The sequence below is a fragment of the Malania oleifera genome, chromosome 10, assembly GCF_029873635.1.
Source record: "Malania oleifera isolate guangnan ecotype guangnan chromosome 10, ASM2987363v1, whole genome shotgun sequence".
NCBI classification, from domain to species: Eukaryota; Viridiplantae; Streptophyta; class Magnoliopsida; order Santalales; family Ximeniaceae; genus Malania; species Malania oleifera.
Window position 1 is genome coordinate 33,917,317 of NC_080426.1, and position 27,135 is coordinate 33,944,451.

At 36.8% G+C, this 27,135-nt stretch overlaps 1 protein-coding gene across 3 annotated transcripts in view; it reads right to left on the reverse strand.

The window, feature by feature from the left end:
- LOC131166988 (leucine carboxyl methyltransferase 1 homolog) overlaps positions 1 to 27,135 on the reverse strand; it is a 74,860-nt gene that overhangs the window by 3,037 nt on the left and 44,688 nt on the right. For 2 of the 3 annotated variants that reach the window (XM_058125698.1, XM_058125697.1), the window contains 2 exons: positions 7,148 to 7,231; positions 3,791 to 3,855 (listed from right to left, as the gene is read on the reverse strand). In XM_058125698.1, the coding sequence (XP_057981681.1) occupies positions 3,791 to 3,855; positions 7,148 to 7,231 (149 nt within the window). Of the gene's footprint in view, positions 1 to 3,790; positions 3,856 to 7,147; positions 7,281 to 27,135 lie in introns of all 3 variants that reach the window. The other variant, XR_009139937.1, reaches the window with a different exon arrangement.

Below are 27,135 nucleotides of genomic sequence, written 5' to 3' on the forward strand. Positions count from 1 at the left end.
CATCTAAATGCAGCTCAAACTCCTGAAATCAATATCCCTTTCGTTATTTTACATCATGAATGTTCTTCTCTCCCTTTTTTTCCTCATACTCGCCGGTTGGTGAGTTCAATCATTTCAATACTGGCAAACAGATGAACTGAGCATCTTTCCATGACGCTCTCATTGATTTGAAACATTTCAAAGGAAAAAGACAAAGAACCAACCAGTACAGATTTTATTACAGAAAAAAAGGTCAATTTAAGCATATCCATAAAAGATGAAATTTCAAAATTCAGAGTTAAACACAAATTCCTCAAAATCATAAATGCTATTTTGAAAAATCATACAAAGAACTCTAAAACACCAAGATTAGATGCAAAGCAAACACAACGTTAGTTGACAAGATTCTTCAATCACATACAACAACAACAACAACAACAAAACTAAGCCCTAAATCCCACTAGGTGCGGTCGGCTGCATGAATCTTTTTCCGCCAATTTATGCGATCATAGACAATTTTTTACAAAAAATTCAGGGCTATTAAATCCTTACTATCTCATTCCAAGTTATTTTAGGTCTACCCCTACTCCTTCTACTACCCCTTACAACAACTAACTCACTCTTTCTCAATGGTGTACAATGTAGCCTACGTTGCAAGTGTCCAAACCATCTGAGTCGTCCCTCTCTTATCTTATCTTCTACAAGAGTTACGCCTCTTACTGCGAATATGTTCATTTTTTAATTTATCTTTCAATGTTATACTATTCATCCATCCAAACATTCTCATCTCGACAATTTTTACTTTTTGAATATGTTGTTTCTTAGTTGCCCAACATTCTGATCCATATAGAATAGCTGGTCCTATAGTCGTCCTATAAAACTTTCCTTTTAATTTCAAGGGTATTCTACGATCACAAAACACACTTGAAGTCCTTCTCCATTTTACCCAACCTGCTTTAACTTTATGCATTACATCCTCTTCAATTTCTCCTTCAGCTTGCATAATAGATCTAAGGTATCAAAATTTACAAGTGTTATTTATTTCTACATCATCAAGTTTAATTTTGTCTTCCATATTCCTCCTATTATTATTAAAATTACATTTCATATACTCTGTCTTATTTCTACTAATCTTAAAGCCTTTAGATTCTAAAACTTCTCTCCATAATTCTAACTTAACCTCTACTTCACCCCTAGTTTCATCAATCAATACAATATCATCTGCAAACAACATACACCATGAAACCTCATTTTGGATATACTCCTAGTCAGTTGATCCATCACTAAAGCAAAAAAGATAAGGGCTCAAAGCAGATCCTTGATGTACACCTGTTTTGATTGGAAATTCTCTAGTCTCTCCGCCTATAGTCCTTACACTAGTCATGACACCATTGTACATATCCTTAATGACATCAGTGTGCCTACTACATACACCTTTGTTTTCTAAAACACACCATAGAACTTCTTTAGGTACCCTATAATACGCTTTCTCTAAATCAATAAATACCATATGCAAATCCCTTTTTTTTTCCCTAAACTTTTCCATTAATATTCTTAAAAATATATATCTTCTGTAGTAGATCTCCCATGCATAAAACCAAATTGATTTTCTAAGAACTTCATTTCTAGCCTTAATCTTTATTCAACTACCCTTTCCCACAATTTCGTCGTATGACTCATAAGTTTAATTCCACGATAGTTATTACAATATTGAATGTCTCCTTTATTTTTGTATATAGGTATACTTTTCCTCCATTCATCTGACATTTCTTAGTCTTTATAACTGTGTTAAATAAATTAGTTAATCATATAATTCCATTATCATCTAAGCATTTCTAAACTTAACTTCATTAACTCTAATCTTGCGAATAAATCTCATATTTTGTTTTTTACTTTTTCATCTTTCTTAGTGCAAACTTAACTTCATTAACTCTAATCTTGCGAATAAATCCCAAATTTTGTCTTTTCCTCATTTGTCAATTTTAAGTTTAAGCCTTCTATTTGGTTTTTAATAAATAACTTACTAAAGTAACTTTGTCATCTTTCTTTTATATCTTCCTTAACCAAGACAATATCATCCTCAATTTTTATGCATTTTACAATGTCTAAATCCTTACTTTTTCTTTCTCTAACTCTAACAAGTTTAAATATATCTCTTTCCCCTTCTTTTGTATCTAATCTATCATACAAATTATTAAATGAATTATGTTTATCTTCACTAACAACTTTTTTGCATCTATTCTTGCCTCTTTATATTTTTTAAAAGTTATCTATGTTTCTACATTTTTGTCATGTTTTAGACCAAATTCTTTTTGTCTTTGTGGTTTTTTGAACATTTTGATCTTACCACCAACTTTCTTTACTATTCAAGAATCTTCTTCTTGACTCACCTAAAATCATTTTTGCTGTTTTTTTAATAGAGCTAGCTATCCTACTCCAAAGAGAGTTTGTGTCTACACCATCCTCTATAGTCCAATCACCATTTTTTTATCATTTTATCATTAAATTTTATTATATTTTCTCCCTTTAAATTTCACCATTTAGTTCTCTTACATTGATTTATTCTCCTTTCTCTTCCAATTTTTAACACATATATCTAACACTAAAACTCTATATTGTGTGGTTAAGTTTTCTCCTGAGATAACTTTACAATCTTAAACGATCTACCATCCTAGTCAAGAAAAAATCTATTTGACTTCTATTTTGTCCACTTTTGAAGGTTATTAAGTGTTCTCCTCTCTTCTTAAAACAAGTATTCATTGTAATAAAATCATATGACATAGCAAAGTCTAAGATCATCTACCTAGACTCATTTTTGTCTCCATATCCACATCCTCCATGTATTCTATCATAACCTTTATTATCCCTTCCAATGTGTCCATTCATATATGCTCTTATGAATCTTTATTCAATCTCCGACTTGCCTTGTATAATATTATCCATATCTTCCCAAAATTTACTATTAAGATTTTCTGATAAGCCAACTTGAGGAGCATAAGCACTAATGATATTTATTATCTCTTGACCTAAGATTATCTTGTTTTTGTAATTCTATCCCCTACTTTATTTACATCTACAATGCTATCTATTAAGTTTTTGTCTACAATAATTCCTACCCCATTCTTATGTTTTTCATTTCAAGTGTACCAAAGTTTAAATCCTAATTTATCAATTTCTCTTGCTTTCTCCCCACCCACATTGTTTCTTGAAGGCAAATTATATTAATTTTTTTTCCAATTATTGTGTCCACAATTTTCATGTTTTACTTGTAAGTGTCCCTATATTACAAGTTGCTAATCTAATCCTAGTCTCCTAAACTACTACCCGCCCATGTCCAAAATGATGCTGACACGTACCCGGGCGCCAAAACGTCGCATTGCTTTGAGGTGGCGACCTAGCCCACTCTCACCCACTTTTCACTACACTCAAATGGTATAAGTGCAAAGTGTCGCTCGTAGGAGATGCCCCAGCAAATATTCAGTAAGAATTCTATCATAGTGATCTAACAAGTTTTACGTTGGCTATCAACTACCTAACACAACCTTCTTCCATCACATAGATCACTAAATTAAATTCAAATTATATTCAAAGGAGCAGCTAAAAAATAGACAACAAAAGAGACAGATGAGTTTGAAACTGTGAAAGAAGGTAATCTCATAATGTTTTTAAAAGATGGTGGCCCTGAATAGTGCAAAAACATATATTCCCTAATTCCCATGTAGCATGAACTTGATGGACCAACTATGACATCAAATTGGAAAAAAGAATACATAAAACGTTGACATTTTTCCATAATTTAAAGAACACGTACCTGCGTCTGTCTTGAGCTTCAATAAAATTAGTATAAATTTGCAACATATCCCAGGCAACAGCTGTCTGAAACTCCAGATAATCATAATAGTAGAAGCACAAAGAAACAACATTCATTCAGTAAAATAAAAATTGGGAAAACAGAGGACAGCTGAGAAAAGAAACATGCAACAAAAGAAAAGATCAAAGGTCACAGAAACCAAAGAGACAAAACTGATGTTACAAGGAAACACAAGCTTCAAAAATAGAGGCTAAAATGTCTCAAAACATAATACTATATAATTTTCAAGTTCCACAATCAAGTAAAAAATGTAGAATCATGCGCCAAAAGATTATCCATTGAAAGGTTGAGCTCAAATTTTTTGCTTGGGGTTCTATACAACAACAACAAAACCAAGCCTTAGTCCCACTAAGTGGGGTCGGCTATATGAATCCTTTTCCGCCAATTTATGCGATCATGGACCATTTCTTTTGATAGATTCAAAGATATTAAATCCTTACTCACTATCTCCTCCCAAGTTATTTTAGGTCTACCCCTACCCCTTCTACTGCCCCCCATAGTAACTAAGTCACTCTTCCTCACAAGTGCACTATAAGGCCTACGTTCCAAGTGTCCATACCATCTGAGTCGTCCTTCCCTTATCTTATCTTCTATAGGAGCTACACCTAACTTACCACGAATATGTTTATTCCTTAATTTATCTTTCAATGTTATACCACTCATCCATCTAAGCATCCTCATCTCGGCAACTTTTACTTTTTGGATATTATGTTTCTTCGTCGCCCAACATTCTGATCCATATAGCATAGCTAGTCTTATAGCTGTCCTATAAAACTTCCCTTTCAATTTTAAGGGTATTCTACGATCACATAGAACACTTGAAGAACTTCTCCATTTTACCCAACCTGCTTTAACTCTATGCATTACATCATCTTCAATTTCTCCTTCAGCTTGCATAATAGATCCAAGGTATCGAAATCTACAGGTGCTATTAATTTCTTCATCATCAAGTTTAACTTTGTCTCCAATATTCCTCCTATCATTACTAAAATTACATTTCATAAATTTTGTTTTATTTCTACTTATCTTAAAGCCTCTAGATTCCAAAGTTTCTCTCCATAATTCTAACTCAGCCTCTACTCCATTCCTAGTTTCGTCAATTAATACAATATCATCTGCAAACAACATACACCATGGAACCTCCTTTTGAATACTTTTAGTCAATTGGTCCATCACTAAAGCAAAAAGATAAGGACTCAAAGCAGATCCTTGATGTACACCTATGGTAATTGGAAATTCTCTAGTTTCTCCATCTATAGTTTTTACACTAGTCATTACTCCATCGTACATATCCTTAATGACATCGGTATACCTACAACATACACCCTTTTTTTCTAAAACCCACCATAGAACTTCCCTAGGTATCCTATCATATGCTTTCTCAAGGTCAATAAATATCATAAGCAAGTCCCTCTTCTTTTCCCTAAACTTTTCCATTAATCTTCTTAAAAGATAAATAGCTTCTGTGGTAGATCTCCCAAGCATAAAACCAAATTGATTTTCTGAGATCTTCATTTCTAACCTTAATCTTTGTTCAACTACTCTTTCCCATAGTTTCATCGTATGACTCATAAGTTTAATTCCACGATAGTTATTACAATTTTGAATATCTCCTTTATTTTTGTATATAGGTATTAAAGTGTTTTTCCTCCATTCATCTGGCATTTTCTTAGTTTTTATAATTGTATTAAATAAATTAGTTAACCATATAATTCCGTTATCACCCAAGCATTTCCAAACTTCAATTGGGATGTTATCTGGTCCCATAGCTTTCCCATTTTTCATTTTTTTAGTGCAAACTTAACTTCGTTAACTCTAATTTTTCGAATAAATCTTATATTTTTAGTCTTTTCTTCATTTGACAATTCTAAATTTAAGCCTTCTATTTGGTTTTCGTTAAACAACTTACTAAAGTAACTTCGCCATCTTTCTTTAATATCTTCATCATTAACCAAGACAATATCATCCTCACTTTTTATACATTTTACATTTCCTACGTACTTGTTCTTCCTTTCTCTAGCTTTAGCAAGTTTAAATATATCTTTTTCCCCTTCTTTTGTACCTAATCTATCATACAAACTATTAAATGATCTATATTTAACTTCACTAACGGCCCTTTTTGCATCTTTTCTTGCCTCCTTATATTTTTCAAAGTTATCGCTGTTTCTACATTTTTGCCACGTTTTATACCAAATTCTTTTGGTCTTTATGATTTTTTGTACCATTTTATCCCACCACCAACTTTCTTTGCTATTTGAGAATCTTCCCCTTGATTCGCCTAAAATCTCTTTCGCTATCTTTTTAATAGAGCTAGTTAATTTATTCCAAAGAGTATTTGAATCTATCCCATCCTCTAAGATCCAATCCCCATCGTTGATCATTTTATCTTTAAATTTTATTATATTTTCTCCTTTTAGGTTCCACCATCTAGTTCTCCTACACTGGTTTATTTTCTCCTTTTTCTTTCATTTTTTAATGCATATATCTAACACTAAGACTCTATGTTGTGTGGTTAGACTTTCACCTGGAATAACTTTACAATCCTTGCATGATACACGATCTACCCTCCTAGTTAAAAAAAAATCTATTTGACTTCTATTTTGTCCACTTTTAAAGGTTATTAAGTGTTCTTCTCTCTTCTTAAAGCAAGTATTCATTATACTAAAATCATATGACATAGCAAAGTCTAAGATCATCTCCCCAGACTCATTTTTGTCTCCATATCCATATCCTCTATGTATCCTTTCATAATTTTTATTATCTCTTCCAACGTGTCCATTCAGATCTCCTCCTATAAATATTTTCTCAGTCCTTGGTATGCCTTGTATAATACTATCCATATCATCACTCATTCAGCCTTTTCATATCCAGTGCACACACAAATGTGTACACCATGTGAGTACAGTTTTTATTAAATATCTAAAAGAAATCCTCCAAGCCTTCTAACTGACTAAATGTCATTTTTTTTGCCAGAGTTCTTCAGCTTTGAAAACCATGTTTCTAATTCATCCTTACACTTTCCTACATCAGTTTTTTTTTTTTTTTTTAATAAAAAAATGAAGATAGAAAATGTAATATGAAGACAAGCGTATAATCAAGAGAACCATATGTCCTCCAAAATATCCAAAAAAAGTACAATAGAACAGTCCTTCAATCCCTTTGCAAACAAACATCATAAAACATCCCTACGACTAAAGCCCAAAGAAATGCTAGAAAAACCACTCTAGACCAAGGCATCAAGGCATACGCAACAAAAGAAGAGCTTATTTGCCCAGCAAATCTAGTTATAACACATACCTCCCACCCCTGATCAAGGAAAAGTTTTTCCTTTGCAAGCAAAGTTGGTGTAGCCCATAGTCCCAAGAGTGCACAGCCTCGACTCTGAAACATTGGGTTTTTTAACATGTGAGAACTGCCAGCTGCAACAAAACTTACATAACAGTGCAATTGACATTACAAATTTGAACCAAGTATGAGAAATGATCATACGAGAAAAGATCGTAAGAATTGCAAGCAAAGATACACATGAGATTCTACTAGTATGTTGAAGATGTTATGTCTAGATAACTAGACCTCCCCATGTCAGGCATGGACAATAAATCACTTGCACAATATTTTTACCTTCATGAAGTTTTTTTTTTAATACGTATTAGAGGGAGGGGGGGGGGGGGATAGTACAACAAAGGACACAACTCCAAAAGGAAAAGATAATTTTTTTAACATAATACCCCAAAATTTAACTCTTACCAAAAACCACAAAAGTTCACCTTCATAAGATCTCCCTCAATAAATAGGCAAACCCAAATTGCACCCAAAAAAACAGCAAATATATTTTTTTCCAAAACCTAAAAGCAATTAAATATGGGTTCACTATCTTTTCTCAGACTTCAATGAGCATGTTTTAGGTTCAAACTAATTTCGAGCTTCAACTTTGCATTTTAGGGTTAGGTCCACCTGAGCCTAATTAGGGTTTCATATTGAGAATAGATAGTTTTGATTATTATACGTATTTGGGGAAAACTAAAGTGAATAGGATGATCATCTCCTTTTTCTTGTAAAACATATAGTTTGAGTTAAATTAAACCCTAAAGATGATCATACCCTTATTTTTAGCAAATTTAATATTCCCCAGGCACTTTATTATATTATGATTTATCAGTTAAAATTGTGGCATGAGAACGAGAATTATAGTGTAATTAAACATGATGGTTTTATCAGATGTTCTATCACTACAGAATGTGATGGCTGTATGCTGGGGTATGAAATGACAGCCGTATGCCGAGGTATGAAATGACGGCTGTACGTCGAGTTATGAAATGACGGCAGTATGCCAGGTTATGAAATAACGAATGTATGTCGGGTAATGAAACAACGGCTTGATGTCGAGATACAATATGACATGTTTTATACTAATATACGGAAATGAGATTTTATTGCAATTTTATTTCGTAAATTATAATATATGGTCTAAGAACCCTGAGGGATCAAATGTAATGTGAGCACGGTACCGTAGCTATAATCAGGAGGGAGTGCAACCACACTGGTATGAAAGTGTGGTGGGGGATAGTCGATTTGGCCTAGGTACAATACTACTTTTGAAAGATATGCCGGGAGATTCCTCCTGAAGGACATTCCAGGGGACCCTACCGAGGTAAATTCTGAGACAGGGTGGGCAAATCGTACTTACAGACCAGTTACTTTGACTTAGCATTGGTCGACCAACCAGATGCTAAGTCCAACCTTCCGGCAGCACAACCCATCATGGGGGGAAGCATGTCGTTAGTCCAGTAGCCCAAGAGGTTGGTTCTTCTATGCATATATTTGTGAATTTACGATAAACGGGCTATTTTGAGCCAAACTATGTTATGAAGGAAAGGTTTATGTATTTTTAAATTATACAGGTGAATACAGTTTTCAAATATCATTTTCTAATCACTTGAATAAATGGAAATATTATGTTCACACTAAAACTCATGTTAGCCACACACTGATGATAATATGATCCACCTAACTGAGAAGTGTGTCACCCCAATATCCATCTAATATTTCAGGTCCTTCAGGGAACCAAGCCTAGCGTACTTTGGGCTGGAATTAGACTGTCCGTAGTGGTTGTCAAAGCTGGTGAGACACCAGATGACGTGTTTTGTTATTTTGGGTTGTAATATAATGACAGGAAGCTTTGTAATTGTGTTTGGGACAATTAGAACTCTGGTAATGTGTTTTGAGGTGGTTTGTCTTCCCTTGCGTATTTATGTTTTCCGTTATGGACAGGAACACCCGGGACCCCAGTTTGGGGGCGGGTTGTGTATTTATGGTATCAAAGACTATTATAGGGGTTTATGCAAGTTTTCCTACATGGCACTCCGAGCCCCACGTGGCGGGTTTGGAGGCGTCACAACAGAGGCTAAGCTAGTACGACCCTGAACCACCACTACAAGGTGCCATCGTGCCTTGCCTTGTGTGATAGTCAATAAAACCAAAGAAGGAAGACAAACGTGATATTCTTAAACAGGAACTTTCAGAAAGAGGGGATATGAGATCAGGAGCTAAACGAGAAGAACACCCACAAGTTTAGCCGATCCTACCATTGACAAATCTAATGGTCATCCCACCACACCAGTCATCACCTCCAAATTCAGCCATGGTACCTCTTCATCCACATTGAACCACCACTAGGCTTCTTCATCTCTCATAGATCTACCCACCCTAAATTTGGCCATCACCGCATCAGGTGCCTCTCAATACAATGAATGAAACCATGCTCATCTCACCATATGAAAGAAAATAAGAAGTAAGAATTTGTTCACTCACCAACCCACCCATGTGGAAGCACACGTAACCCCCACTGAAATAAGAACATCAATTGAAGCACTCTTTAACTCACCAAACCCCCCTGCTGTGTTTTTTTCTTTTTAATAAAAAAAAAAAATTGCAGGGCTCTGGAAACGAAAAAAAAAAAGTCAGGGAAACAGTGAACTGGAAGTCTGGAACTGGACTGCAGAGCTCTGCCAGCACTTCATAGCACCTCACGTGTCAATCACCCCTACCAGCAGTGGGTTTCTTGTGGATGGAACAGTGAACAGGATTGCAGTTTTTCAGGCCTGAAGAAAGCTTGTCAGTGATCCTTTGGCATGGGCAATTGAGCTTGCTCCATGCGGCAAGTCAGGAAAAGAGGGCAATCACTTCATGGCACAGCCAAGGGCTGCTGTCCCCAAGAAGCACCGAAAAAATAGCAAGACTCAACCGAAAACACACACACACACACACACATACACACACCAATGCAAGATAAATCACCCCAAAATACAACACCCGGCACCACCAGGACTCAATTTTAAAGAGCTTTATAGATTATGTTGACCTTCCTTGATGTTCAATTCAATTACACTTATTAACCTCTGTCAGATGGCTCGCTAATAAGTAAAACAGAATATGATATCAGTATTTAATTTTTTAAAAATAGCTTCTCTGCCCCTGTTACGATTTTTAACAATATTTTATTTAATTCTCTCTACCCTCCTCTCTTTCCTTATTCCTCACCATTGTCGTTTTTTTCTGTTGATCCCAATTCTTATACGTCTCAGAGAACAGTAACCCTACTAAATCCCTATTTGAAGCCGTGACCTTGTCATAGCATTTGGTTGAAGGCCTTTGGCTTCTTTCTTTTTGTCAAGATGCTCTAATCTGCTTCTCCAGCCACAAGCTGCTCCAATCTCCTCATCTCTCAAGAAATCAAGACTCAAAAGTTTTTATTTTTTTTCTCAAATAAATCTCTTCTTCGATCATACACCAATCGAAGCTTCTTGCAATACCATCGAAGGAGATTCTGCACAATCCAATCTCTTTTTTCCTGCTTCAACAGTCCTCTGCTTTGAAGAAATGTACATAATTTTACAGAGAATCAACCATTGCTAAAAGATTGTTTGAATGGATGCAAGAAGTGGTCTCCAGTGCAGAACGAATCAATTGCCCTAGATAAATGGGCTATGGAGAAGAAAATGCATCTCAGAACTATTTGTTTGTTATTGAAATTTAGGAACTATTAGATTAAACTTTCAAATATGTAATTCAATTTAAATCTTTGTGGAACTGATAATTAGAGAAGTAATTACTCAATGGTTAACTATACAATTCAGGCATTAGCAAAGGATATCATCTGCACCCAGAAACCCATGAATTTAGCGCTTCATACTTTATCAGCAACTTCAAACTATACTTGCCCACGTGGTAAGCATTAGAAATATAAATTTTAAATGAAATTGGGTGAATTCTTTTGTTGATTAGCAAAAGGGGGCTTAAAGAATTGAAAAAATTGATTAATATGCCAGGTGCTATGACATTCCATAAGATAACCTTGTAAAGGGGGTAGGGAGTGTTGACACCCATTTTTGTCTGGGCTAACTCCGAACATCAATTTTTAAATCACCAAGGCATTGACATGCTTATGCAAGTCTCCAAGGTCAAAATTGGGCTAATTTGGCCAATTTGTGTTGAATGTAGACTTGGGCTGTCTAAGTTCTTCTCCCTTGGTGGGTTGGTAAAAAAGATTAACTTTTTAGGGGAATTATTGGAAGTTGGATTTTTACCCTAACACGTTAGGAAGGAAGGTGAGGGGGAACTCACGTTGAATCTATTGGGAACATAGGGCATACTTGCATGTTAGAGAGGGAAGACATGTTCAATATCTTGAGGGATTCAAGGGATGGTGAGACCTTCCTCTTCTGGTTCATGGAGACCTGATCCCTTTGAGAAAAAGAAGAGGAGGGCGTTGATAAACTTCCATGAAGTTCATTGGCAAGACATAGCCGGAGCTACAATAGTATCAGCAAAGATTGCCCTATTCGGGTGTTCCTCCAGCTTTTTTCTTCTTTTCTTTTTTTAATGTTTTCTTAAAATTTATCCCTTGTATTTTGATTTATTTCTATATATATATATATATATATATATATATAGAGAGAGAGAGAGAGAGAGAGATCAAGGAGAGCAGCCACTGCTTCTTTTTTTTTCTTGTTTTCTGGCAGTATGGCCGGAAAACCAGCACATTCTGGTGGTCACCACAGGCCTTTTCACGGAAGCAGCAGTCTCTGGTTTCTCCCAACAGCAGCAGCCATGGAAGCTTCTTCATCAAAGCAAAATTGTGCCTATGGAGCAGCAGTCTCTGGTTTCTTCCTCAACAACAGCAGCCATGGAGAGGAACACTCTTGACTTCTCCATGTCTTCACTGGTAAGAATCCTTGTTATTATGCATTGTTTCTACTAGATACAAAATATCATACAACATGGAAAGAAGTAAAAAGTAGTTTAAAATATATATATATATATATATATTGTAGTGGGCACGGTTCTCTATTGTCATTATCATTACTTATTTGGAACCACTTAGAAAAGTACTTTTTTTCTAGAAAAAGTACTTATCTGAAAAAGTTCTAAACTAAAAGTAGTCTGAGATTACTTATCATAAGTACTTTTTTAGATAAGTATTCTTTTTAGAAAAATGCTTTTTTTTAAAAATACTAATTTTCCATTGAAAAAAAAAAATTGTAGTCATAGAAAAGTACTTTTTTTCTAGAAAAAGTACTTATTTAAAAAAGTACTTAACTAAAAGTAGTATGAGATTACTTATTATAAGTATTTTTCAAATAAGTACATTTTTTAGAAAAATACTTTTTAGAAAATAATAATTTTCCTTAAAAAATATAGTAGTTTGGAGAAGTACTTTTTTGAAATAAGTAATTATTTAAGTGTAAACCAAACACTACATAATGACACGAATACTTACAAAAAAGTATGTTTTTGAAAAATACTTACTTTTTAAAACATTCTGAATAGGGGCTATATTGTTTCCTCTACGACTATATTTTAGGTTAAATTACAATGTGTGTGTGTGTGTGATGTCTCCAATTTGAGAAAAGAGGTGTTAAAGAAAAACCTGATAAAGATAATAGGGTACTGATATGGCAACTGTGCTAGCATGGCGATTTTTCCCACTGAGCCCCTCTGCGAGTACGTGAGCATGGTGTCCTCTCCACCTCCCTCTCTTCTAAACCATTCCCTTCAAATCCTCCCCCCACAATCATCCACCCTTTGAAACCAACTCGATCAATCTCACAACAACCTACATCACCAACCAGAAACTGCTTGAACAATCTCACAATCTGCCTAAAGGATTTTCATGTACCCTTCGAATTGCATTACACCAAAAATTCTTCGACAATCTTTAGAACCTCACCATTCTCCTTTGTCTAACCTCTCATAATATTCAAAGGCAATCATTGTGCACCATAGAGAACCTTCGGAACCCTCAAATAAAAATAGGACAACTTTGTCCTTCAAGTACTGAAGCCTGAAATCATAGGCCATCATCATGCACCTTCAAAACCCTAAATGAACACCAGAACGACTTCCTCCTTCACGTACTAAACCCCCAACCTTAGTTCTCTATACCTTTGTCCTTCTAAAGGCTCTCAAACAACCTATACCCTATTTTGCATCTCTCTGCCACACCATAACAACTTTACCCTTCAAGAATGACCTTCAAAAGGCTCTCACAGGACCTAAACCCTGTTGCTGACTCATTACTGCAGCAAAGATGGGAAGCTATGCGACTTTCAAAGTTGAAAGGGAGGTAGTCTCTTTGAACATGTTGACTTCCTCAATGTATCGTATCACAGAATTTACATGGAAACATGTATATTTTGTAGAAATGGAGAAAGAGGAGCTTGTGTGGGCTATGAAACTAACAGGGGTAATCTATGAAGCTAGCGAAGGGACCGAAGGAGGTCGAAGTGAACTTAGTCTCAGCAAGCAGGCAACAGAGTTAGTCTCCAAATTTTAGAAAATGTCAGAGTCAAACATGTTTGTTTGAGAAAGGAGAACAAAGGAAAAACACATGCAGTAAGTATTCCTGAAACTTTTGTCACTCATGAATGAATCCAGCAAAACAAACCTTGGCAGCTAAATATGTTCCAATTGTGGCCCATCGAATGTTAGCTCAAATGAGAGTAAAGAGAGGAGAAGTGTTTTATAGAGAATTCTGTGGAATATCCCCTTTGTCGATGTTATTTGAGGAGCACCAACTAGGAATGAACCAGGAAAGGCAAACATTCGAAATCTCAACAATTTGGGGAGGTTCATTTCCTTGTAGAAATCCCAATCCCACACAAGAAGGTGGTAGGGAAACAAGGAAATATTTTTAACTGGATAAGGCTGGGCGGGTCACTCAAAGGCCCACTATGAATGGTCTTAAAAAACCAAAAGCATCCTGGCCTCAGGTACTGGGTTATCAAAAAACAAAGCACCGGTCCAACAGGTATGCCGAAAAAGAGTTCAACTTGAGAAACTCAACATAATAGGCCTGTGGCTGAGATGGGAAGAGTCAGAACAAAATCTCAAAGCTTGGGTAATTCGGTTGGGTAGAGTTATGGGGGTCAAGAAGGTACTATGGCTGGCGAAGGTCTAAAATTTGTTTGCAATGGAATAGAGATCCCCACAAACAGAAGGGATCAAATTGACACCTGCAGGATCAAATTGAAACCAGCAACCAGTTCTCTCCTTGTCCTCAGTGCTAAGAGAGGGGATGACGATGGGACAAGAGGGGGACGTTGAAGATGATTTGTCTTATGACTTGGAAGAAGACATGGGCAGCATAGCTGAATCTGAAAAGGAATTATTGGTTGATCATATGAGAGCTGACCTTGAATATGCAGATGAGGCTTTAATACAACTTTTCAAAGGCAACAACGAAGATTTTGAGGGGCAAGGGCAGCAGGAAACCAAGAGTTCAGAAATGATGTCACAAAAATCGGAGGGAGATGGTATTAAGCTGGCTCCTGAGAATGCTCAAGCAGGTATAAATTTTATTAATCATAATTTTGATCATGTGATAGATTTAAACAATGAGGGGCATTTGTCTTTAGACCCTGGCCTTAATATCTATCCTGCAAGTAATTCACAGTTATTTCTTCTTTTGGTGTGGGGAGGGATAAGTCTGGGAAGGGTGATTTTCTCATAGAGGATCCTAATCATCTTTCATTAGTAAAGGTATCTTTCCTCTTCCTAATCAACCCATTTCTTTCTTTGGAAACTATATACCAAAGGGAAGAATCTAATACAAAAGAGAGTTGTGGTTTAAGCTTTGAGAGCAAAGTGAGAGACAGCTTAGACCCACAAAAACTTCTCAAGGACAAAGGCCTAGAATTACTTGACCCTACAAGAAATATGATGAGGGTGGGATTGAGCCCTAGGGCATACAAGAGGATGAAAAAAGTTCAAAAGGAGCTTAAAAACTTGGTCTCATCAATAAATTACAAGGGTGGTAAAGGGGTAGAAAAGGGGGGAAACGTGTCAAACTATGAAGATAGTTGGAATGTAAGGGTCTTAGGGGGGCTAGGACGAGGAACCTAATTAAGGAAGCCTGGTAAAGTATTCCCCTGACATAGACCTTATCTAGGAAACTAATATGGAAATGGTAGACGAGAAGTGGTTACAAGTATTTGGGGGGCCAAAGCAGGGACTGGGAATTTTTGCCCTCGCATGGCACCTCTAGTAGGATTGTCATCATGTGGGACTCTCAATATGTATACAAAGTTGACATCTAGCAGGGCTTGTTTTCCCTTTCTGTGCTTTTTTGAGTGAGAGAGAGGGGGCAGCGGTAGGATTCCTCAGTATATGGACCTCCGACGACCAACTCTTAGAAGCACTTCTTAGGAGGAATTGTACTTCATTTATGGTTCAAGCTTCCCCGAGTGGATAATGGTAGGCAATTTTAAAGTGGGGAGATTTCTTAGAAAAAAAAATAGGAAAAAAAGGGTGGGGGGGGGGGGGTGGTTGAGGTTGAGGGGGCTAGAGTGGTGACTGGAAAGATTGGATAGGTACGTATTTTTCAAAGAGTGGGAGGACAAGTTTCCAAACCTTACTCAAAGTAATCTCCCTAGGACCATATTCGACCCCTTTCCTATCTTGTTAGAATCTAATAAGGTGGTGTGGGGTCCTACTCCTTTTAGGTTCGAGAATATGTGGTTGGATCATGCGACTTCCAAATCTATGCTTGAGTTGTGGGGAGAGGGAATGAGAAGGAGGTGGGAAGGTTTTAGATTCATGAGAAAATTGAAATGCTTAAAGGAGAAGCCAAAAGTTTGGAATAAGGAGGAGGTTTGTCTCTCAATTAGCAAGGAGAAAAGGATAGTTTCCTTAAAGAATGAGTTGGAAGAGGTAATTTTCCAAGAAATGAGGAGTTGGAGACAAAAGACCAAATTTAAATGGGAAATAGATGTGACTCTTCTTTTTTTCACGGGCCAGCCAATGGTAAACGGAGTAAGAATTTGATTAGGGAATCAGACATAGGGGATGGAAGAGTCAATAATGACCATCATCAAATTGCTTACGTTATTACTAATTTCTTTCAAAATTTGTATTTGGAAAACGATCATCTTAGACCAATGTTTATAGGTGCTGGATCGGAATCCTATAACTAGTGATCAAAAGAATTGGTTAGAGAGATTGTTTGAGGAGGAAGTAAAAGGGGTGGTTTTTGGACTGGAAAGGATAAGACCCCAACTCTAGATGACTTCAATATTACTTTTTTCCAAGATTGTTGGGAGCTTGTAAAGAGCAATTTGTTGAAAGTTTTCACTAAATTCTTTGGCCCTCTGACCAAAAGCATCAACTCCTCCTTTATAGCATAGGAAAAAATCTATATCTGTTAAGGTTGTGGATTTTAGACATATTACTCTTGTTTCTAGTGCGTACAAGATTATTACTAAAGCTTCATCTAATAGGTTGAGTGCAGTGCTTGCTAATACTATCTCTAGCACCCAAAGTATATTTGTGAGGGGGGGAGACAAATAGTGGATGCCATTCTTGTGGCCAATGAGGTGGTCGAGGATAGTCATAGGAATAAAAAAGGGGGGCTTGTTTTGAAATTAGATCTTGAGAAAACATATGATAAGAGTAAGTTGGAGCTTCTTAGGTAAAGTCTTTGCAGAAAGTGTTCTGGTGGCTGCGTTCTTGGATAAGGGGTTGTCTATCTAATGTATGGTTCTCAATGATCATTAATGGTGAATCCAAATCACAATTTGGTGCTTCTAGGGGCATTAGACAACCTTTATCCCCTTTTTTTATTTGTTCTTGCACTAACTTGTTGAGCAGGATGGTGGATAGGGCTGTGGAGAGGGGGGGGCTGGTTAGACGCTTAAAAGAAAGGAGAGGGAGTGTGGTGGCATCCCACCTCTAGTCTACTGATGATAATATTATCTTCCTTGATGATCATAGTACCTCTTTCAAAATAATTTTGGGTATTCTCCGAATCTTCAAGAGGGTGTCTGACCTCAAAATTAATACATGGAAGAATGGTATAGTAGCTCTAAATGTACCCAAGGAGCAAGTCAGGGAGTGGGCCACTTAAGTGGGGTGTGGAATTCTAGACTGGCCTTTGATTGATTTAGGGGTTACTTTGGGGGACAATCCTAGAGCAATAGAGTTTTGGAATCCAATGGTGGATAGGGTGACGAAGAGCTAAATGGGTGGAAGGGGGATCTCTTCTCTTTAGGGGGATGAACTACATTGATTTAGGCTTGTCGTTCTAGCATCCCGCTTGATTTCTGTTAGTTTTTAAGATTCTGATGGGCATTGCTAGTAAGCTTGAGAAAATTATTAGATATTTTTTTGTGATTTGGTATAGGGGATCATAGGGATAACTTAGTTAGATGGGATGAGGTCTATAGGTCTGAGAAGGAAGGTTGGGTCTAACTGTCTAAGTAAGTTGGTCTAAAAACGCCACGCTTTTAGCTAAATGGTTATGGTGCTTCCCTCTAGAAGAATCTTCCCTATGGCATAGAGTAATGAGAAGCAAGTGGGATGAGAATGGGTATGATACCAACATTAATTTAAGATGTTCTTTGGGGAGTCCGTGGAGGTCCATTTCTTAAATCTATCCTTCCATTGCCCCTCACGCTAAATTTGTGGTGGGGAGGGGGTTATGTATCTACTTCTGGAAAGAGCCTTGGCAGGGTAATGCAATTTTATCCACTTCTTTCCCAAATCTCTTTCGTTTGAGTGCAAAGCAAAATAGAGTCATATCTTTCTTTTTATTGGGGATTTAAGTATTCCTTTGGTTTCCTGGAAATTGGAATCACCATTTTATGAGGCCTCTTAATAGGGGGTTGTCTTCTTTGTTATCCTTATCGAATAAGAGTAACCTATCATCGAGGAGGGACGTTTGTACTTGGTCCTCAAATCAGTTGAGAGTGAATCCTTGCAAATCTTTTTTTTGGATTCTTAATCCGTTCTAATTCTTCATTTCCGGTCTTCCCTATAATATGGAAGGCCAAGGCTCCCTCAAGGATTAAGGCTTTCACTTGGTTGTGCTTAATAAAATAAATACTAATAACTTGTTGCAAATCAGAAGATTTTTTATGGCTCTTTCTCCTGATGTTTGTGTGCTCTGTTTCAAGAACTTTGAGACAGCTTCTCATCTTGTTTTACACAGTGATTTAGCTTGGGGAATTGGAATAAGATGCTTGGTAGTGTGGGAGAGAGTGGGTTATGCCCTGGATCAATGGAAGAGTAACTAGTCATTTCTTTTACTGGTTTTGATAGAAGGATAAGGCACCCTTATTGAAGTGTCGCTTATTTGCAGCTTATGGGAGATATGGATGGAACAAAACGCACAGATATTCTTTGAGAAAAAAACTAATTTGGGAGCTGGTCAGGGATAAAATCCAGTATTTAGCATCACTGAGGTGCATTGAATTTGGCTTTTTCCAAGGAAATAGTTTCCAGGAGATTCAAAGAGATAGGAGGAATGTGCTGGCTTGTTGATTTCTTCTCTTTCTGTTGTTTCTAGTTGTTTTTCTGGTTTGTTCCAGATTTTCTTTGGGAAATGTCTCATCCTCCCTCTTGTATAAATTCTTCTCTTATTAATAAATTTTATTTAGCTATAAAAAAATTAATATATATAGACACACACAAGGTTGAAAATTTCAAAAAACAAATAAAAGGGGATTAAGCAAAAAAAAAATTTTTTTTTTTTGTTTTAAGCATGTGATTAGTATTCTTTTTATTGCTAGTATTGGAGTATCAAATTTTTAAATATAAGAAAATAAAGAAATAAAAATAGGTTATTTTGTAATTAGAGCTTTATCAGTTTTATTAGTTGCATTATTATTGTGTGGAAACTTTATCTATCATTAAAGATTTCAAAAAATATAAAATCCAAAAAAAAATTTCTAAATTCTAAAAAGGCAAAAAGAGATGATCTTTATTAAATTTTTAGGATTTATTGTTTTATTTTGCTTCTTCAGATCTTCAAATTACCAAAAATCATAAAAGTTAAAAATTGAAAAATAAAAACAGGTTTCCCCTGTAAGTAAATTGTGTTTGCTTCTGTTCAGGAAGTTTAGGTCTTGATTTTATTTATTGCTTGTATAAGGAAAGTAAATAGCGTATGAAAAATGGTAACTGAATAGGTTTAATTTATTGGGTAGCTCCTTCTTGTAAAAGGCACAAGTCATTGAGGTTCTATGCCTGTTTTTTATTCTAGTTAAGTATTCACCTCCCCTTTTAAATTTGCTCTTCTTTCAAGCAATGAATAAAATCTCAGTCAATCAATACGGATATTTAGAGGATGGTAATCCAAAACCTAAATGAAAAAGCTAAGAATGCATCATGTGCGGTTGAGATTTCTAAAGTTATTATGGCATAGTTCATGGAACGAGTGTGTAGGGGGGCCTATACCTTCCCCTCCCATCGTCGTACTCCTAAACTTGGCTCTATATGCACAGACCACGACTATCTGTTCCTTGTATCTAGGTTTAGCTTATAGGCCAATTAATCGGTAGTAATTAGGTAACCTAACCACACCTAGGGTAATAAAAGTGGCAGCTCCATAGATGATAGAACCCTTAACACAATTAAATTCCACAAAAAATTGTTTTAGGGTCATCATACCCACTGAGATGTCGGATCCCCGATCCACACATGTTGACAGGCAGGACTGACGAGGCCCGGCATTGCATCAAATTAAGGTTCAGTGACATGTCATTGCATACAAAACATTTGATGAACTACTTGAACTTGATTTCCTCTAAATTGTGCTTTTGGTTAGATAAAGGTATATTAAGATCAATTGGCGGGTAATGTTGAACCTTGTTTCATAGTACATGTTACAAATTACTTTGGTCATTTAGCATAATTGCTGTGTTATTGCTACATTAGCAAGCGAAAGTTAGTAAGGGTATCATGATCTTTGTTATGTACTTCACATATATTATAAATATAGGGAGAGATCTATCATTTCGATTAGGTCTTCCAATTTACCCAATAAACATGGTTCAAAGCAAGATCCAACCTAAACCCAAAGTGCGTAAACGACAAAAACCTAAACCTCCTTATCCTATGCAAACCTGCCACAGAGGATCATCCTCACCACCAAAAACCAGAAACAACTATTGGAGTCGCTAGAAAATGCAGCAGTCGCAGGCCAAATTCTTGGATGCTACTGCCACTTCAAAAATCTAAAGATACCCTTTAGATTTTGCAAAACCCATCCCATATATAGTCACAAACACTGCCATAATCCAATGAAATTTAATCGTCAGAGGAGCCCCCACGTGTCCTCACACACCAGCCAAAAGCCACCAGCTCTGACACCACACAATAGCACATGAGAGCTCGTTGAGCACTATTTTTGATCCATTTATTCTCAAATGCCTTGAAAACCTCCACACTCCATAATATCAAGTTGCGGCCTTGTGGATCATGTCTTTAGTTCAAAAGATCTAATCTTTTTTTTATCATTCACTCTTGGCACTTTGTTAATGGTTGTTCAGTATCATTAGGGTTGTGTGATAGCTTTTTGGGGCTATGGCAGTGCTAAACTAGTATGTGGTTGTTTCAATTGTTCACCTTGTTTGTGGTTATTCCAGTTGTTTTGACCATTGAACTTGTTCATTGTTGGTCTCAAATCTGATTTTTGGGATGGAATCCATGAATCCCAAAAGTATGCTTCCTTCATCATTGTTGTAAACTTGAATGAAAGAATTATGTGCAATGATCCAAGGTTGTCAAGATCTATTTAATAGGCTTAGGTAAGTCTGAACATATGTTTCAATTTGGGCTTAGTGACGACAAAAAATAGTATAGATTCAGGAAGATGCATTGACTATCTCCCTATGGTGGAACTCAATTGAATGCCAAATTGCATGGGTGCGCATGCATCTGGATGCATGTAAAGAGACCTGAGATTACCTCAAGCTCTTATACTCCAGTAACATTTGCAGGCATGTACAACATATCCATGGAGTATTTTCAGTCATAATAAAAAGATAAAGAATGTCACAAAGTACTCTACAAAGATTATGTACATCCATGAGAACTCAACATCATGCAACCCATAGCTATAGAAGTTCTCAAGTTAGTTCAAGTGGTTATGGTGGCAGGAATGACATGGCAAAGGTCCCCTCCAAATGCACTCATTGTGGACAAGGAGGTCATACAATTGAGCAATGTTGGGATCTTCACGGTAAACTCCAATTCATTGCCAAAGTACCTGTTAAAGCTTGATATGCATTGTTGACCCACAACCTAACAGCTTAAGCTGTTAGGTAAAGCGGTTATCTAACATGGTATCAAAGCTAGTTATCCTAGGTCCAAGTCTTTTTGCCCACGTTTAATGTAAGTTTGTTAAAATTTATCTTTTTCCAAATAAAGGTGTCATTCATTATGTGTTATCTCTCCTCGTGCACGTGCAAGGGAGTGTTAAGGTTTGATATACATTGTTGGCTTGCAACCTAATAGCTTAAGTTGTTGGGTAAAGAGGTAATGTAATAGTACCCATCACAGATTCCACTCTTCTGGCTCAAATGGGAAATAGTGTACTATTATAGAGAGGGAGAGTATTCCAAGTTCCAGCAATATCAAGCATCCCAGCCAGCTTCTCTTCCCATTGCTTATGCTCTGCAATTTGTCATCCATCTTGCGCTAATCCTTGGATTATAGATTCAGTCCTTCTCTCTTTATTTTGTTTTTATTATTATAAAAAGATGGAGAGACCTACTACCATCATGATTAGTCCTCCAATTTACCCAATATTTCATATCTACTGACAGTCATAGCACTAAACAAGTCATTTCTGAACAAACCTAGAAGCTCCCATGATGGGTAAAATGGCTCAGAAAACATAGTGTTGTCTTATGGTCAGTCTCACTTTTTTCTATCAAAGATGAGGCTTTGGCTAGAATCTCATTTAGCATAAATTGGCAGTCAGGTGGCGGGCAGTTGGGATGCAATCACGTGACTGAGCAGTTCTTAGTTTGCAATACCGAAAAAATGGCAGTTGTACTTACCTGAAAATGGTTGAAGAGCGGCACTAAAGTTTGACTTACCTAAACAACATCAATTTTCCGTGTCAAATGAACTGAAAAACAACACCGTTGCATATTTTATTAATAAGGGAAAATTTGTTTAAAAAATAAGTTAACACTGTTTATCAGACAGCACTAAAAGTGGAGGTCAGTTTAACTTTTTTATCTCGGGCGAGGTCCGTGCCTTTTTTAAAAACTAAGGGAAGGTCATTGTATTTTGCCTAATATCTTATTCTCAAGTTGTGGATATCTTCAACCATCATGTTAAAATTAAAAAGGATCCAACCGAATAAAATGGCAAATAGGAAGGAAAGGAGCAAGATTTGGCCTCACTGTGGTGCGCATGGTTTAGGTTTTTTCAGAGGAACTAGTTTCCACAAGTTACATAGAAATAGGAAGAACCTATTGGCATGATCTTCTACTTTTTGGTATTTATTAGTTTTTTTTCCGGGATTGTTTTCAGGCCTTTTTTGGGAGATGTCTCATTCTCCCTCGCGTAAAATCTCTTCCAATCAATGAAATCTTCTTTTTCTATCAAAAACAAAAGGAGCAAGAACTGTTACCTTTTTTGCCCTTTAAAAGCCAAAATGTAATGTTTCTCAACCAAGATGTGACTTGTGTTTTTTTTTTTTTTGCATTTTTTTTTTTCCTTTTAACTTCTTAATTTTCTTCTTCCTCCCAATGGCCTCTGTTGTAAGATCAAACTTATATCCAAATAAACTCTGCAAATACCAGAAAAATTACGAATGCAGTTTTTTTCATAGAAAATTATTGTTAAAGGTTATTTTAGTCTTTTAGTGTTATTATTGAGTGTGTTAGTATGTTAATTAGTGAGAGTTAGTAAGGGTATTATGGTCATTAGAATGTATTTGATTTGTATTATAAAAAGAGGGAGAGACCTATCTCCAAGTTAGGTTATTCATTTAATCAAAATCTCAACATGGTATCAAAGTGTGATCCAACCTAAACCCTATCACGCTCAGTCGCCGCTAGAAAACACCTTCCCGTGCTGCCCTTCTCAGATCCACCTCTACCCATCATTATTTCACAAAACCAAACATATAGCCAAAAACAAAACCCTCTGAAACCTAACCCTACAAAACCCCGTCACTCAAAAGTGCCCCACATGCCCCCACGAGCCTGCAAACTACCGGCAGTCCCAACCCCATGCACCACACGTGAGAGGATTCTGGCCACCTTTTTCTGCCTCCACCATGTTCTGGTTCCTTTCCTAGACCATATTATCAAGCTGTTGGGCATGTTTTTTGCTCAAAGATCCAACCTTTTTCAACCTTGCAACAGTGGTAATCCATTAATTGTGTTCAGTGTTCATAAAGGCTCTTTGGTGAATTCTTGGAGCAATGGCAGTGTCCGTAAGTTGAGTTATGAGGCTGTGGCAGTGCTATATCAGTTGGTAAGTGGTTCACCCAGTCCGTGGTTGTTTTGGTGCTTCACATCATTTGTGGTTGTCTTAATTAGTTTTGATTATTCTCCTTGTTTGACATTGGTGTGACTGTTGGTTTGTTAGTGCTGGGATGGAGTCTATGAATCACAAAAACATGTTCCCTTCATTGTTGCCACAAATAATGACTCAAAAGTTGGATGGAAAGAATATGTTCAATGCTCTAAAGATATTCAAGTTTATTTAGCAGGATTAGGAAAATCTAACTACTTGATCCAATCTGATCTTTCTGATGAGAAGAGAAAAGAAGTGTAAATTTAGGAAAATGCCTTGACTGTTTCCCTCTTGTAGAATTCGATAGAGCCTAGATTGCACAGATGTGCATGCATCTAGATATGTGCAAGGAGATTTGGGATTATACCAAGTTTCTACACTCTAGTAACATTACATGTACGCATGATTTATCTCATGAGTACTTTCAATTACAAGGAGTAGGGGTGGCAAAACAGGTTCACGAATCGGGTTAGGACGGGTCATAAATGGATTGGGGTTAAGCGGGTTCGGGTTGACCCGTTTATTAACGAGTCACTACTATGCAAACCCTAACCCGCCCATTTAATAAACGGGTCATAAATGGGTCACCTGTTTAAAATATATAATTTATTTATTTTAAAAAATTTAAAACATTTCATATAAAATGACATAATTTTTTTTAAAAAAAAATAGAGTATCTATAAATTTAATTAGACTTTTTTTATGTGAGCTAAAATTAGTAGACAAATTAGGTGATGGATTACACTTAAAACTTAACAGAAATTGAGATCACTTTATAGCCCACATGAACAATTCTTGAGGCATTCATTCTCGCACTCATCTTCAGCAACAGGTGACCGCTCGGCGAAGTCTGGCACTTTCATCATCTCATGCTTCAAAAACCCAGTTGGTTCGTCTTCATCTCCACCGCCGCTGTCAATTCTCTCACACTGCAGTTGCCTCCTCCTCACACACCCCCTGCTCCAATTTCCTTCTTGCCCCATCCTTCAATGCAGCTAATCTACAGATCTGGAGCCTAGAGGGAGTGGAATAGCCTACTTGAAATGTTTTCAAGAAGAGCACAACAAATCATCGCTGGCCCTAATTTACAGAACGAACTCCAACCTACCGAGAGAGAGCGAGAGATCAAACCTTGAAGACCGTAGGGGAGGGAGAGAAAGAGAGAGAGAGAGGTGTAGGGTAAGGAAAAGCCATAAGGCTTTTTGAATTTGTGGATGGGGTGGATTGCTTCTTTGGGACGCTTCTCCAGTCTCCACACTGACTTTCATTAAATAAAATTGGTTTATTATTATTTTATTTTTATTTTTTTAAGCATATCATATCATAGCAGGCTAGGGTTCATTATTTTGTATATATATATAATAAGCTAAACGGGTCACCTGGCGGGTACCCGACCCAAACCTGTCTAACTCGTTTAATAAATGGATCCGGTTCGGGTTGACCCATTTATAAATAGGTCAGCATGTATTAAACCCAAACCAGATTTAAATAGGTGGGTCACGGGTCACCCATCGGGTTTCAACCCATTTTGCCACCCCTAAGAAGGAGACAGGAGCATTGCAGATTATTTTGGAGAGATGAAACATATTCATGAGGAGCTTAACGTCATGCATCCTATAACCGTCAATTTTCGTGGCATAAGTCGAGGTAGCATATGATAGTTCTTCGGGCTCCAGCGGGCTTGAGACCCAAGTTTAAGGCAATTTGGTCCCAAATACTGTATCAATGCAACCACCACCAACTCCACACCTTTGCATCCAACTGTTGGGAGGGGGGGGGGGAGGGGTGGGAGGCAACATATTGTATCTATGTCAGAGGAAGAGTATTCCAAGTTCCAACAGTATCAAGTGTCACAAGAAGTTTCTATTCCCATTGCATCTCTTGCCCAAGTGGGTAATCCCACAACATTTCTGTCATCCAGTACTTCTCGTCCTAGTCCTTGGATTATAGATTTCGCTGCCACTGATCATATCACAAGTATACCTAGTTTATTCTATTCTCCTCAATATCTTGCAAATTTACCTTATGTCACTCTTATTGATGGATCCACCACTACCGTCAAGAGAATTGGGACTATCAATCCCACTTTTTCTATTTCTCTTCCTTCATCTTTGTATATTCCCAATTTCCCTTTTCAATCTTATGCCCATCAACAAGTTTACTAAATCCATGAATTATTCAATAACATTCTTCCCTGATTTTGTGGTAATTCAGGATTTGAATACAAGGAAGAAGTTGGCAAAGGGGATGAAAGTGGTGGACTTTATCACTAAGCCTCTATATCCTTCTACCACTTGCATTGTTGCTGCCACACCTCTCCAAATCCATTGTCACCTTGGTCATCCTTCATTGGAAAAGTAGAAACGTCTAGTTCCTTATTTGAGTTATGTGTCTAGTCTTGATTGTGAGTCTTGTCAATTGGGAAAGCATGGCCGTGTCCCTTTTGCTTCCCATGTCAATAAACAAGCTGCAAGCCCTTTCATGTTTGCCCATTATAATGTTTAGGGTCCTAGTAAAGTTGTGTCCAAGTTGGGTTTCCGGTAATTTGTAACCTTTGTGGATGATTATTCAAGGATGATTTGGCTGAATTTAATAAAAGATCATTCTGATTTATTTCATATATTTTGTGTATTTCGTTCTAATAAAGACACAATTTGGTTTGTTAGTTTAAATCCTTCAAAGTGATAATGCTAAAGAGTACTTTAGTACGCAATTCACAACTTACATGACTCCGTTTGGTATTGTTCATCAATCATCTTGTGCCCACACTCCTCAACAAAATGGGGCTGCAGAGAGGAAAAATAGACATACCTTGAAATCACTCGCACCTTTTTTATCAAAGGCATGTACCTAAAGTGTTTTAGAGTGATGTTGTACTTACGGCTTACTATATGATCAAAAGGATGTCTACACTGTTATTAGTGGTAAAATTCCTTACTCCATTCTTTTTCCTAATTCACCTTTATTCTCCCTACCTCCTCATATATTCGGGAGTATTCCTTTGTTCATCAATTAACTCCTGGGGTGGATAAGTTAGATCCTCATGCTATAAAATGTGTCTTTCTAGGCTACTCATATACTAAAAACAGATATCATTGTTATAGTCGTACGCTGCATCGCTTCTTTGTTTCTGCAAATGTTACCTTCTTTGAGTCTACACCTTACTACACTTTGTCCCTAAGTGTTTCTGATCTCAATGAGTCTCTTCCTTTTGCTTATCTTCCAGATTCTAGTTTGTTGTCCTTGCCTAATCAACCATCAGTGTCTCCATGTTGTTCAAGTCCTTCTTATCGTCTCAATCATCCTAATTTGCAGGTATAATCATGAAAGCGGTTCCAAGGAATAGAGTCCCCCTTCGTTTATACTACCACACTTTGGTTTCCTCGTCTGATGATCATATTTCCCATGATGTTGATCCTTTGCTATCAGGAAAGGTAAATGCCAATGTACCCAATATAACATTTCCAACT